This window comes from Heloderma suspectum, chromosome 1 (assembly GCF_057233095.1).
Source record: "Heloderma suspectum isolate Gila_16-S chromosome 1, 16-S_ref, whole genome shotgun sequence".
NCBI classification, from domain to species: domain Eukaryota; kingdom Metazoa; phylum Chordata; class Lepidosauria; order Squamata; family Helodermatidae; genus Heloderma; species Heloderma suspectum.
The window spans coordinates 321,648,866-321,661,701 of record NC_139458.1 but is presented as its reverse complement, the minus strand read 5'-3'; the positions used below and the strand labels follow the sequence as shown (position 1 = coordinate 321,661,701).

Sequence of the window (12,836 nt, the reverse complement as noted above, 5' to 3'; positions counted from 1 at the left end):
AGACAGAAGTTCTGTTTATAAATAAAAATGCAATTAATTCTTCCTCCTGTTCAAAGCTTCTACAAACTGGCAACTACCATCTTCATAATTTATTACTTTCAGAAAAGGAAACTGAGGTAAATATTTTTTCCAAAGCCAGAGAAGAAGGCCATGAAGAGAACTCTGGGCTCCCATTATTCTCTTTCATACTTAGGGCCATACTTTCAATAGTACTTGTGTAGGAATGAAATAAACACAGTAAGCCTGAAAGCAGATGCAGAATTATTTCTACACATTTATGAACATTTGCCCACGTAACAACATTCACTTCAGCATGTCTTCTCAGAACTTCCTCAAACACTTTGGCTATACCAAAACTAAATGGTTGATTGCTTTGAACCAGTATAGAAAAGTTGAATAGTAGAACAAACAACATTGTACAGGCAGTGAAAATATTTTGGATATAGCACTGATTCACACACATGAAATCTGTGTGAGACTGAAATGCTTCTGTGGTCTGATTGATGAACAGAAACAAATTCTTCTTACCCACATTTTAAGCAGCCCAACACAAATTACATATGTAACCCATATTCAACAGCTTTTCCATTTGCAGGTGCACAGAATCACTGTGAGGGCAGAAACCGTATCTGCCCATGGCCAGACTCATGGAAGTGATTCAGATGTGCAAAATCCATGTGGGGAATAGCACAAATGTGTGCAGAATGTAAGATACGGGCATATGATGTGTAGTATGTAAGACAAGGGCCTCAGACTAAATTGGGAAAGAATACAACTTGAAACCACTTGCATATTTCTAGTCGATAAAAATCCAAGATTCCCCATGGGACAGTTTTGAGTTACGTTACAGTTGTGATAAAATATGTGCTGCTGCCCAAATAAGAATAAGCTTTCCTCAGTAGTGAAGCTAGAAAACATGTATAATTCTCTGAATTTTCTCTAGTTCAATTTTATAGAAGTCAGACTTACTTCTCATCGTAGGAATATGGGTACACATTTAAGGCGACTGTTTTGCCAGTAGGCAATGGTTCCGTTTTGGATATTCAGAGGCAACAGGCACACCAATGGGTGAAGGCAAAAAGAGGTTTATTTAGCAGAAATCGGCTAATAAAGCAAGAAAGCAAAACAATACATTAAAAGCATAAAGCATACATCCCTTCAGCCACCGGGAATCCCGGCATCTTATCAGATCAGCTAATCAGAGAAGATCAGTTGCAAACGTGACTCCAGCAGCCTGGCTGTGTGGCGCTGTGTAGATCAGCCCGTGCAGAGATTTCACCCCTTAGGCAGGCCCAGGAAATCATATACTATGTCCCTGATCCCTCCCATTCTGGACATAATCCAATCACTTCGAGACTGTTTTGTACATCCTTGTAGATTGGAAAGTACACTGGCCCTAACCATTGTCAGGCTGCCAGCCCAGAAGGTAACTCTCATCTCTGCTACCACGGCTAACAACAAGTTGCCTAACTTTGAGAAGTTGCCAAAGGCTTATCTTATCAGCCTCAAGCTGTTACAGCGTCAATAGTGTAAAGCATAGCTAGCCAGCTCAGTAAACAAGCCCAAAGGGCACTCTACACATGGGCAGGGAAATTCTGTGCACCACTGACTCCTCGGTACACAATGGCCTTCTGTGTTTCCACTACAGTTATCTAAATGCCCCAAAAGGCTCTTATCACCTTTTTGCAACTCCATCTGGCGCAGACAGACAAGCTTCTTTTCTCAGTTCGATGCAGGGTCAAATGCAGAGCATCTATCCTAATCCACATTACTGAGTGTGAGACAGAATAAAAGGGTGCTAGTTATTCTGGATAATTTTATCTGGACTGAGTGCTCTGTAAAGCAGATGTGAGAATTGAAATACATTCAGCAACTCAAAAAACTGTGAGACTCTGAAGGTAAGCAAACACCTCTGCCAAAGACTTGCAAGTAGGAATGTTGGAGAAATCTGCAACGGAACCAAATTAGTTCAGATTTCATGAATTCCGACCCAGCGGATCAGCTTTTCCTCTGGTGGGCGGATTCGGCGGACTTGCTGGCTGTTTTCCCAACTTTCCTGAATGTTGTGCAAATTTTGATGTAGAAAAATACACAACATAAAAAAAACAGCCAAAATGCGCATTTCCCCCGCAGACTATAAAGTGTGAAAATGCATATTTTGGAGGGAAATTTGCATTTGTGCATGTGCAAATTTACACAAATTCAAAAACAAATAAAAATCTGATTCCACCCATGGGCAGATGACGGAACGAAAGGCGCCTGACAATCCGCGAAACACAGATAGAACAGATTGTACACCATCTGTACATCCCTACCTGCAATCCCATACAAGTTTTCAAAACAAGAAATGCAGGCTCCTATATGACAAACGTGAATGATAAAAGTGAATGAAAAGTGAAACGTCCCTCCTGAACATCTAGAGTAGCTGAGGCTGTTCAAAGAAACTTTTCTAAGGCTAGATGAGCTTCTAAAATCTACACCAAGAGAAAGCGTATTATGTTCATGTTCTACAGCTATACTGAACTAAAAGAAGAAGCTAATAATCAAACCCAAACATATATTTATGCAAAAAATCTACTTGTATTAATGTGCAAAGCATCTGTGAATAAGACTCCAGAACTATAAATTACACACATTAATAACCCTGTTTTTGTTTGCATATAGAACCTGGGTTTGGTGGATGATGTCCTCTGCTCATGTGTATAAACTGACTTATATTTAGAAATCTCTGCAATGTTGAAGCCTTCACATGGAGCTGCAAGTAAAGGCTATAATGGATCAAAATAATATTTTATACGGGTTGTATTCAATGCTATCCGGCTGCTCACAGAAAGCTTTTTGATCCAGCAGAACAGTGGAGTGGGGAGTGATTTTCACAAATTCCCCTTTTCTCCTGCAGCCCCCACTCTACTTTTCACACCGTTCCAAAGGGTGCCCCAACCCCCTGGAACAAGTTTTGGATGGTGCAGGGGACTGCACAGGAAAAGGGAGCTTGTGAAAATCACTTCCCTCTCCCTTCATAAGAACGCAAGAAGAGCATGCTGGATCAGACCAGGGGTCCATCTATTCCAGCATTCTGTTCACACAGTGGCCAGCCAGTTGTTGACCAGGAAACGACAAGAAGGGCAAGAGTGCAACCCTCCCACCCATGTTCCCCAACAACTGGTGTACATAAGCTCACTACCTCTGGTACTGGAGGTAGCACATAGCCATCAAGACTAGTAGCCATCGATAGCCTTTTCCTCCAGGAATTTGTTCAACCCTCTTTGAAAGCCATCCAAATTGGTGGCCATCACTACATCCTGTGCTAGCAAATTCCATAGTTTCACTATGCGCTGTGTGAAGAAGTACTTCCTTTTATCTGTCCTGAATCTCCCATCAATCACTTCATGGGATGACCCCGGGTTCTAGTATTTTGAGAGAGGGAGAAAAATGTCTCCTTAACCACATTCTCCATTCACGGAAGCCTCTGCTGGATCAACAAGCCTTCCATGAACAACAGGATAGCATTGGATACAACCCAGAATATTTACACTGGTAATCTAATGCAATAAATAAAGTCTTTAGTGTATTTGTTTCTGTTCCTAAGCCATAGTTTCTACTATAGTGTCTTTTTTTTATAGTAATTCTATTCTGCTACCTTTCTATCTGCTCCAAGATACGCCTATTCAATTATCCTATTGAGACCTGATTTCACAGTGAATCTAAGTACAGACACGGTCTCTGTAGGAGGTAAATTAAGCCTTTATCTGGCCCTTAATTCTTCACTGGCAGTGTTACCCCAAGCATGATTTCTCGTAACATGCATGCTTGGAATAAGAATTGTCCTTCACCGTGTTTCATTATCTATGCAGTAGATGAAAACGGAAAACTCAGGTCCCCGTTTCTCTCAGCTCTTATATCCAAGAGTTTCTTTAAAAACAGCTAATTAATTTCTTGATGGATTTAATCAGCACGTACAAAGAAGCTGAGCAACAATGATAGTGTATGTTACCATAATTCATCTTTATTTCTAGAACTCCAGTTTGTTGTTACTGTAATAAACACTCATCTGGAACGGTAGAAGGATACTCGACTGCCCACAAAATCCATGAATAATATACAAGAGCCAGTCCCGATGAACTGCGGTTTTCACTATGTCCAGCAGTTTGCCATTCCAAACATATTTTCTATAAGGTTCACTGCAAATTCCAAATACACCTGAAAAATTATTGCAAATTAAAATCAGTAAGAATGTGGTTTTTAGAGCCTTTAAGTAGATGGATTATCCCCAATGCAAGCCACTCATCTATGTACTTAGAGAAGGATCTATTGCTCTATCAATAGATCCTCTGCAATCTTTTCCCATCAATATTTGGCACGTTTGAGCCAAACAGCAGTATCTATTAGCACTATTTATACCCTACAGAAGATAGATGCACTTTTCATGTATAAATTCATGTCTATCAAGCCTAATAAGTTACATAATCATTCATAAAAAAATGTCAACATGTCCAGGTATTCTCTTGAGTTACAATTTAAGTTACCAAAAGGAGTGAGTCATTGTTTATAGAAATTGTCTTGCAAAAAAAAAAAAAATCACCTAGCTGTAATTGGCACTTTACATAATCTTCTATTAAACTTGGGGCTGTTACAACACTATATTGATTAACAGGAAGAGCTAGATGCTTCTGCAGTTGAAACAATTCCAAATACATGCAGGATTACTTATTTCTATTTGAATCATACATACCACTTCCACCCTGAGTTGCAAGTCCCTCATCTTCAAAAATATCAAAACTCTCCTGTCTCGTTCGAGTTGTTTCTATCTTAAGTATGTCAAGAGGCATTCTTAGAACAGTAAGATTATACTGAAGAGAATGGGATAGATCATAGCTGTAGCTGAAACCCAGAAGAAAAGGTAATAAAATTAGAGAGAGCTTTCAGGAACAATTCACTTGTCACTTCAGATACAGCTTCCTAAATGTAAAACAGGCTGTCTGCAGGTGTTGTGGTTTCTACAAATCCTTTGGCCCCTATTCACTGAAAGTCTGGATTTGCTTAGAAAGTGGAAAGCTAACTAATCCATCATGGTATAGGAGACTCAGTGTGGTGTCGTGGACAGAACCTGAACTCTTGCTCCCCTATGACACAACCTGGCCATGTCACTCATTCTCAGCATAACCTTCTCACAGGGTTACTGTCATCATCACAAGGAATAACCCTATTATGTACCTTGGGCTCCTTGGACTACCACTCCTGATGGCCATATGCTACCTCCAGTACCAGAGGCAGTATGCCTATGTACACCAGTTGATGGGGAACATGGTGCTGCTGCATTCATGTCCAGGTTGTGGGTTTCTCACAGGCAGCTAGCTGGCCACTGTCTGAATAGAATGCTGGACTAGATGGACCCTTGGTCTGATCCAGCATAGCTCTTACGTTCTTAAGGACACGATAAAAATGAAATAAATAATCCACCATTCCTGATCAGCAGGACTGTGTACTCTCTGCAGCAGTGATAGTGACTGCATTCATATGACACACCAACTCACGATGGGTTGTTTTCTGAAACAACCCACGGGGGGTTACCGTCTCATCCAAACCAGGACTGGATTTATCGTGGTGGGTTGCTTTGTCCAAATAACCCACCCTGATAACCCATGGTCTGTAGTAGGCGTTGTTTTACCCATGATGGGTTGGTGTGTCGTCCGAACCCGGACATGCCAACCCATCATGGATAAAGGACATCAGGCAGCAAGCTGTTCAGCAAGAGCAGCAGAAACCCCAATGCCCTTTTCCCCTTACCAGTGGCAGCCCCTCCAAAGTACCATTTTGGCACTTTGGAGGGGCTTCCACTGGCCCCCCCGGTTCCTGCCAAGCCCCCCATCCCTGCTCGGTTGGAGCCTTTTTTTTTTTTTTTTGCAAAAAAAAGGGGGGGATGGGATTTTTTTTCACATTTTCCCAGGCCTGTTTTAAGTGCGCAAATGGTCCCTTTATTTATTTTTAAATTTATTTTTATTTTGGTTATTTGCAGTTGCGCACTTATGCAACTGTGGGTATCCAAAATATTGGGGCTTGCCTTCGCTGCTCCCTTGAATGTTTTGACAGCCTCGCACAGTTGACAGGTGGGAAAATGGGGGTGTATATCACCCCCTCCAGCAAAGGTATCCCCCGGGTTCAATGCACTGCCCTGAACCTTGGGGGTGTCCTGCTAGGAATCCCCAGTTGCCCAAGTCCCCAGCAACTGTTTTTAAGGGTGCCCGATGTGCCACCCCCTTTTTCTCTTCAGATTGCTGTAACTGCTTCTACTTTGTCAGCTGTCAAAGGAGAAGCAGTTACTCCTTTTGGGGTAGAAAAATGGGGTGGTGTGCACTTTTATATGAAAACAAGACGCTGCGGACTCAGGGAAGGGTACACTAGAAGGAAGGAACCCCAAAGGTCAGAGTAGAACTTTAAATCCCCGGAGTCGCTTGGCTAACTGGGTGATCTTGAGCACTTTTCAGGTGGGGAAAGTGCTCAGGATCAGCCAGTTAACCAAGTGATCCCCCCCCCGATTTAAAGTCTTGCCCTGACCATTAGGGGTTCCCTCTCTTCTAGTCCATCCCACCCCAAGTCAGCAGGACCCCATTTCATAGAAAAGCACATTCCACCCCTTTTTTGCTGGTTTTGTATTAACCACACAGGAGTTTGACAGCTGGGCTAGTGGAAAGCTGGGCTAGTGGAAACTCCAGCTGGGCTAGTGGAAAGGGGGGGGAGGGGGAGAATGACTGAATCTGGTTGAAAAGACTCTCTCTATCATAGATAAGGAGAGGGAATATAACAGTTCATCTTTCATTGATTAATAACCTATTAGAACATTGCAGTGACCAGATGACATTACAAACTTACCTGAAATAAAAATTACTAGACAAGTCCACATTCTGAAAAATTCTAAGATACCTAAAGAAGAAAACACAGGATCATAAAACAGTATTCTTATACAAAAAGGGGTTTAAAAAAAAATCCCTAACACATTGTCCCTGCCGCCAACAATGAAATATGCTGTTGCTACACTAATTAACTTTTTAATCCAACCATTATTTTAATCAGTTCTTAACATGTTTGAATGCTTACAATACTGATTGTGTACTTAAACTTATCTTGTTTCCTATAAGAGTGAACTTGCCAGGTGAAAACACAATAGCCGTACATCCTCTAGTAAGATGGTCAAGGAAGAGAAGCAGACACCAAAACCTGTGCTAATTAGAGAACATCAGCATAACATAACATGGTCACTGTATCTTATTTTTTTTATTTATGAAAATAAATAATTTATCGTGTTGATAGGTGCACAAAGATCTTGTTTATGTAAGGTAGCAGCTCTAAAGTACCAGCTAAAGTACCTTTTCAAACAGTGACATTATGTTGTCTGTTCTACAATTCTGTTACTCAAAATCCTACAAGAGAGACTTCTGTATACTTCTCCAGGCAATTTTCTGTGGCACAAAAGTGTATTTTGTCACACAAACCAACCCTCTAATGCATAGCCAGCTCTATAACAATTCTGATACTAGCTAGGACTAAGAGCTTCAGGATTATTGAACACACGCTCTCCAAATAGGAAATATACAAAACCTGAAGAGAGATGCAACATTTCCATAATAATTAGAATTGCCACATACTTAAGCAGCATGTGTCAGCACACAGTATCAACAGAAGAAGCAGGAAAAAATGCACATACAATGAAAACTCATCATAAAAGTGTTCTAGGTCCACTCCCCAGTCCAGGAAGGGCAAGTTTGTGTGTGCAGAGGAAATAGGCAAGTGGATGTTAGCAGAGGAAACAATCCTGCATCCGCTACCTATTTATTTATTTATTTTTACATTTACAGTCAGGGCCAGAAATATTGGAACAAGGATAACTGTTTTGGCAGTTGGCCTCTGTGCACCACCACATTGAAGTTGAAAGGAGACAAACCCAGATGGGAGCGAAGTCAGGACTTTCAGCTGTAATTCAAGGGGTTTGACAAAAGTGGGGCACTAACCATTCAGGAAGTACAGCCAGTGGCATACACAAACCCCCATCGTTGGTGGCTCATAAGTAATGGAACGAATGGCTGACAAGCAGCTGCATGGCCAGGTGTGGCCTGTTTCCTGGGTGCCCCATGACCAATCAAGCAGATAAAAGGCCTGGAGGCGGTTCTGAGTGTTACATTTGCATTTGGTAGCTGTTCACTGGAACCCCCAACATGAGGGCCAAAGAGGTGTCCATGCAAGTGAAGGGGGCCATCATTAGGCCAAGGAAACAAAATAAACCCATCAGAGAGATAGCAAAAACAGTGGGAGTGGCCAGTACAACAGTATGGAACATCCTGAAAAAGAAGGAATTAACTGGCAAGCTCAGCAACAGAAAAAGGCCTGGAAGACCACGGAAGATAACTCAAGTGGATGACCGCAGAATTCTGCTCATGGTGAAGAGGAAACCTTTCACAACATCTAGCTAGGTCAAGAACGCTCTTGTGTAGGTAGGCATGCCATTGTCAACATCTACAGTCAAGAGATGGCTTTATGAATGTAAATACAGAGGCTTCACAACAAGGTGCAAACCACTGGTGACGCTCAAGAACCAAAAGTCCAGATTAGCCTTTGCCAGCAAACACCTAAAAGAGCCTGCCCAGTTCTGGAATAAGATTCTTTGGACTGATGAAACCAAGATTAACTTGTACCAGAATGATGGGAAGAGAAAAGTATGGAGAAGGAAAGGAACAGCTCATGATCCAAAGCATACCACACCATCTGTCAAACATGGTGGAGGCAGTCTTATGGCATGAGCATGTATGGCTGCCAATGGAACAGGGTCACTGGTGTTTCTTGATGACCTGACTGCTGATAAAAACAGCAGGATGAATTCTGAAGTGTATAGGGCTATACTTTCTGCTCAGATTCAGCCGAATGCTGCCAAACTGATAGGACGCCACTTCATATTGCAGATGGAGAATGACCCAAAACATATAGCAAAAGCTACCCAAGAGTTTCTCAAGGCAAAGAAGTGGGATGTTCTTCAATAGCCAAGTCAGTCACCCGATTTCAACCCAAAAGAGCATGCTTTTCACTTACTGAAGACAAGACTGAAGGCAGAAAGACCCACAAACAAGCAGCAGCTGAAGGCTGCTGCAGTAAAGGCCTGGCAAAGCATCTCGAGGGAGGAAACTCAGCATTTGGTCATGTCCATGGGTTCCAGACTTCAGGAAGTCATCGACTGCAAAGGATTTTCATCCAGGTATTAAAGGCGATCCTTGAGTTTCCCCTGCTACCCCCTGAAAAGCTGCTTTAGAGTGTTGGGGGACCATCTGGAACAGTGTGGGAGTTGATATTGGGGTTTGCAGGGGAGAAAGGGAGAATAGGCAAAAATCACCTTCTACCCCTTTCTCCAGCAGGAGCCTCCACCAGATCTCAGTTCCTTCCATGAACCAGAGGATGCTTCTGTTTGCCGAAAGGCAATTCTAGGATCCAACCCAGCAACATTTCCTCTCAAAGATTTTGCAGAATTGTTAGCACTATTATGAGTTTTTGTTTTATTTTTTACACTAGTGGGCTGAAGCCAAACCAATTTAACCCCGTCAGTGATATTTTGAAACACAGTAGTGCATTAAGGAATATAATGGTAGTGACGCCTCTGGCATGAACTGGCAGATCTACTGGAACATGCATGAACATTTGAACTACAGTGGGCCTGAAATGGCTAACAGTAAAATGTCTGTAAAGAGTCCATATATAGCTAAGTGAAAGCTATATATGGCTTGTTGGGAAAAAACTGGCCCTAGGGACAGGAAGAGTTGCATGGGCAGGTAGGAAGGCTGAGGACTAGAAACCAAAAAATCTCAGAAGCTAGGAAAGCTAAGGGACAGAAAACCCAGATGCAAGATTGCTGAAGGATAGGGGCAGAAAAGAGGCAACAGATAGGAATCTGCTGACAGAGTGACTGAAGGAAAGAGCAATGTGAGTAGGTCAACCCAAGGAGGCAGCAAGAGCCAAGGGGCAGTGGGGACTGGCGTCCAAATTTCACATATTGATGTAAACCAACCAGATACATTATTTGGCTTCAAATTCTAGTAATATATGTTAAGAGATTAAAAGAAAGGTTCATAAAGTCCACCAACCAGCTCCTTCTGAAGGATATTAAGCCCTTATCTTCTTTGTGTGATGCTGTCATCTTACAGAGAAATACAGCACTGTGCAAAGGGGTAATTTATTCATTTAAAATTATTTTTAGGCTGCTTTTAAGAGCGGAACCCTAATTTACCTTGCTTCATCAGGATGAGTCACTCGTACAGAGTCATTTGGAATGTAGATCATACTTGTATCTTCTATTTTATATATTGCATGTCCTCCAACGTCTGCCATCTTTCTCCTCTTTGTAATTAGCACAATGTAGTAACCTTCTAAAAATCTAACAAAACCTATAGGAAAAAGAATACATTACTTCACTTATCGTTTGTGTCTGTCATTTGACACAATATACTACTAGAAGGCTAAAACAAAGCACCGTCCCTTTCAAGGTTCCCAATAATTATATAGTATTTTCCAATATCTTAGAAAACTGGAGATGGAAAAAGCTGGCATTCATGAATTGAGCTCCTTTAATTTTCAGTATTTTGTTGAAGCAGCATGCATCTCTTTTAAAATTGTACACTAAATCATTAATGAAGGCAAATTAAAAAGTGCTTTTCAAAATGGCTGCTCACTTCAGGGATTTTTTCTTTATAAAAACTATTTATTGGATTCTTGAGGCATATTTCATCAAGTCAGTGCCAGGGGTGAACTAAGGAAACTGAAATAACCCGTATCAATGTCTGATAATGCAATGTAACTTACTGTGCAGTGACTGATTATTTTTCTACACTTTGTCCTTATTTAGCTTCCACTTGGAAAAACTTTTCAGCACTACGGGGTACAGAATCACTGCCTAGCAGAAGAAAATGCTACACCCAGACCTTCACACTGTTTACTGAAAACTATTTTTCACTATTCTGTAATATTTGACATGACACATCTGATTATCTTTTCATTCCTTGAATTTTCTTAGGAATCAGAGTCATTTAACTATTTGTCACCCAAGGATTCTGGCATTTGGCCTGCTACTGTGGTATTGTGAAGGATTTATAACTACTTATCAATAATGAGTCATTCTGTATACTTTAACAATTTTGCACATGCGTGTGCAAGATCAGCAGTGGCACTAAACCATCTATGAACCTGGCTGCTTCTTAGGGTGCCTCCAGCTTCAAAAGGTTAGGCAGGCTGCACTTGGCAACAGGACTTTTTCAGTGATGGTGCCCCAATTGTGGGATCCTCTCCTCAGGACCCTACTTTGTTAGGGTAATATCCAATGTTGTGTGAGTGGAAGGCAAGTTAGTGCAATGGAACTTTTCCTGCCCTTGCTCGCCCTGCAACCCTTTGTGCTTCCCAAAAACTCTCTCCAGACCAGGGGGGGGGGGGGGCTATTGAACATTGTGGGCTGTGTCTTACAGGGCTGCAATGAGAGAGGAAAATCGCTGAAATTATTAGCCTGAGCAGTACTAGATTCTGCTGCCCAATTTCAGGTGACATGTGAAAGCTGCTTACCATGTGGATCAGCCTAATTCCAATAAAGTATGCCCACATCAACAGCCAAGGGCACGAACACCACATCTTGCTTACGTGGGGATTCTTCATACAATCAGCCAGTAAATGGTTTTTGACCATTAGGACCACCACTGAGAAGCATTTCTTGGCAGCCTCAACATGGCTCCTGTAATCTATAGAACAGTCCCAATTCTGCTTAAATTCAAGTATTACCTGTTAATGGGTAATACTTCTTCACATAAATATTTCTTCACATAAATACCAGCCATCAAATCTTAGGTGCTGCTGACTCACAAAAGCTGTATCCATGGGACTGCTCCAGATTACCAGAGTGTCCTTTAGTTTAGGTTTGCATACATTTGCAGGGGGAAGGTTTATTTGTTGTTGTTGTCTCTATGTAAAATGCTTTGGACACTTATCATCAAATCCAATAAGTAAATAAAAGATGTGCCTTACCTACTATACCAAAAGCAGAGACAGCACGTGATAATCCAGAGGAGCCCTTCTGTCCAATTTTTGTCCTGTTCCCCAGATCTAAACGGCCAAGCAGTTCTCTCACCTCTTGCTGCGTATATACATGCTTTAAAATAAAATGTGAAATCTTCTAAAAAAAAGTGTTGCTTTAAAAACGCTATTGCATGGTTGCAGGTTCTGACCTCTACAGAATGAACTGTTTCGATGTCTTGTTGGAAAACTGATTAATTTATTACAGTTTTCCCCAACTTTCTATGCTTTTTGAAGAGCACCAAGTGTAACCTAGATGCTGTGAGATGTGTAGCAGCAAAGACCATTGGATTCAAATACAGTTCAGGCCCCAGACTACAGCATTCTGTCTTTTCTTTACAAACTTTAAACAAAAATCAAAAACTCAGAACTCAACCAGACTGGAATAAATTTGAAATAACTCTAACATAGGGCAGACTCACATTCTCTTACAATTCATCCAAATAATATTGAAGACTCAAGGATGGGGACATCTTCTCTTTCTGTCTTTATTAATTATTAAAATATTTCTATACCGCCCTTCAGCAAACAGGCCCTCAAGGCAGTGTACACTACAACATTTTAAAACAAGTTTAATGAAGTCTTAAAGCAAAATAAGTGAGACCAACAAATGGCTCATTAGCAATCACTACATGCTGAGCAAAAACAAAAACGTCCTCACTGCTCGTTGAAAGGCAAACACTGAAGGAACTAGTATGATACCCATAGGGAGGGAGTTCAACAGATGAGGCGCCCCCACAGAAAAG

General features: G+C 41.4%; 1 protein-coding gene across 7 annotated transcripts in view; it reads right to left on the bottom strand.

Annotated features, from left to right (window-relative positions):
• FIG4 (FIG4 phosphoinositide 5-phosphatase) overlaps positions 1–12,836 on the bottom strand; it is a 103,800-nt gene that overhangs the window by 77,128 nt on the left and 13,836 nt on the right. For all 7 annotated transcript variants that reach the window (XM_084827271.1, XM_084827270.1, XM_084827269.1 and 4 more), the window contains 5 exons: positions 12,043–12,166; positions 10,265–10,421; positions 6,871–6,921; positions 4,733–4,881; positions 4,072–4,200 (listed from right to left, as the gene is read on the bottom strand). In XM_084827271.1, coding sequence (XP_084683397.1) covers positions 4,072–4,200; positions 4,733–4,881; positions 6,871–6,921; positions 10,265–10,421; positions 12,043–12,166 — 610 coding nt within the window. The remainder of the gene's footprint in view (positions 1–4,071; positions 4,201–4,732; positions 4,882–6,870; positions 6,922–10,264; positions 10,422–12,042; positions 12,167–12,836) is intronic.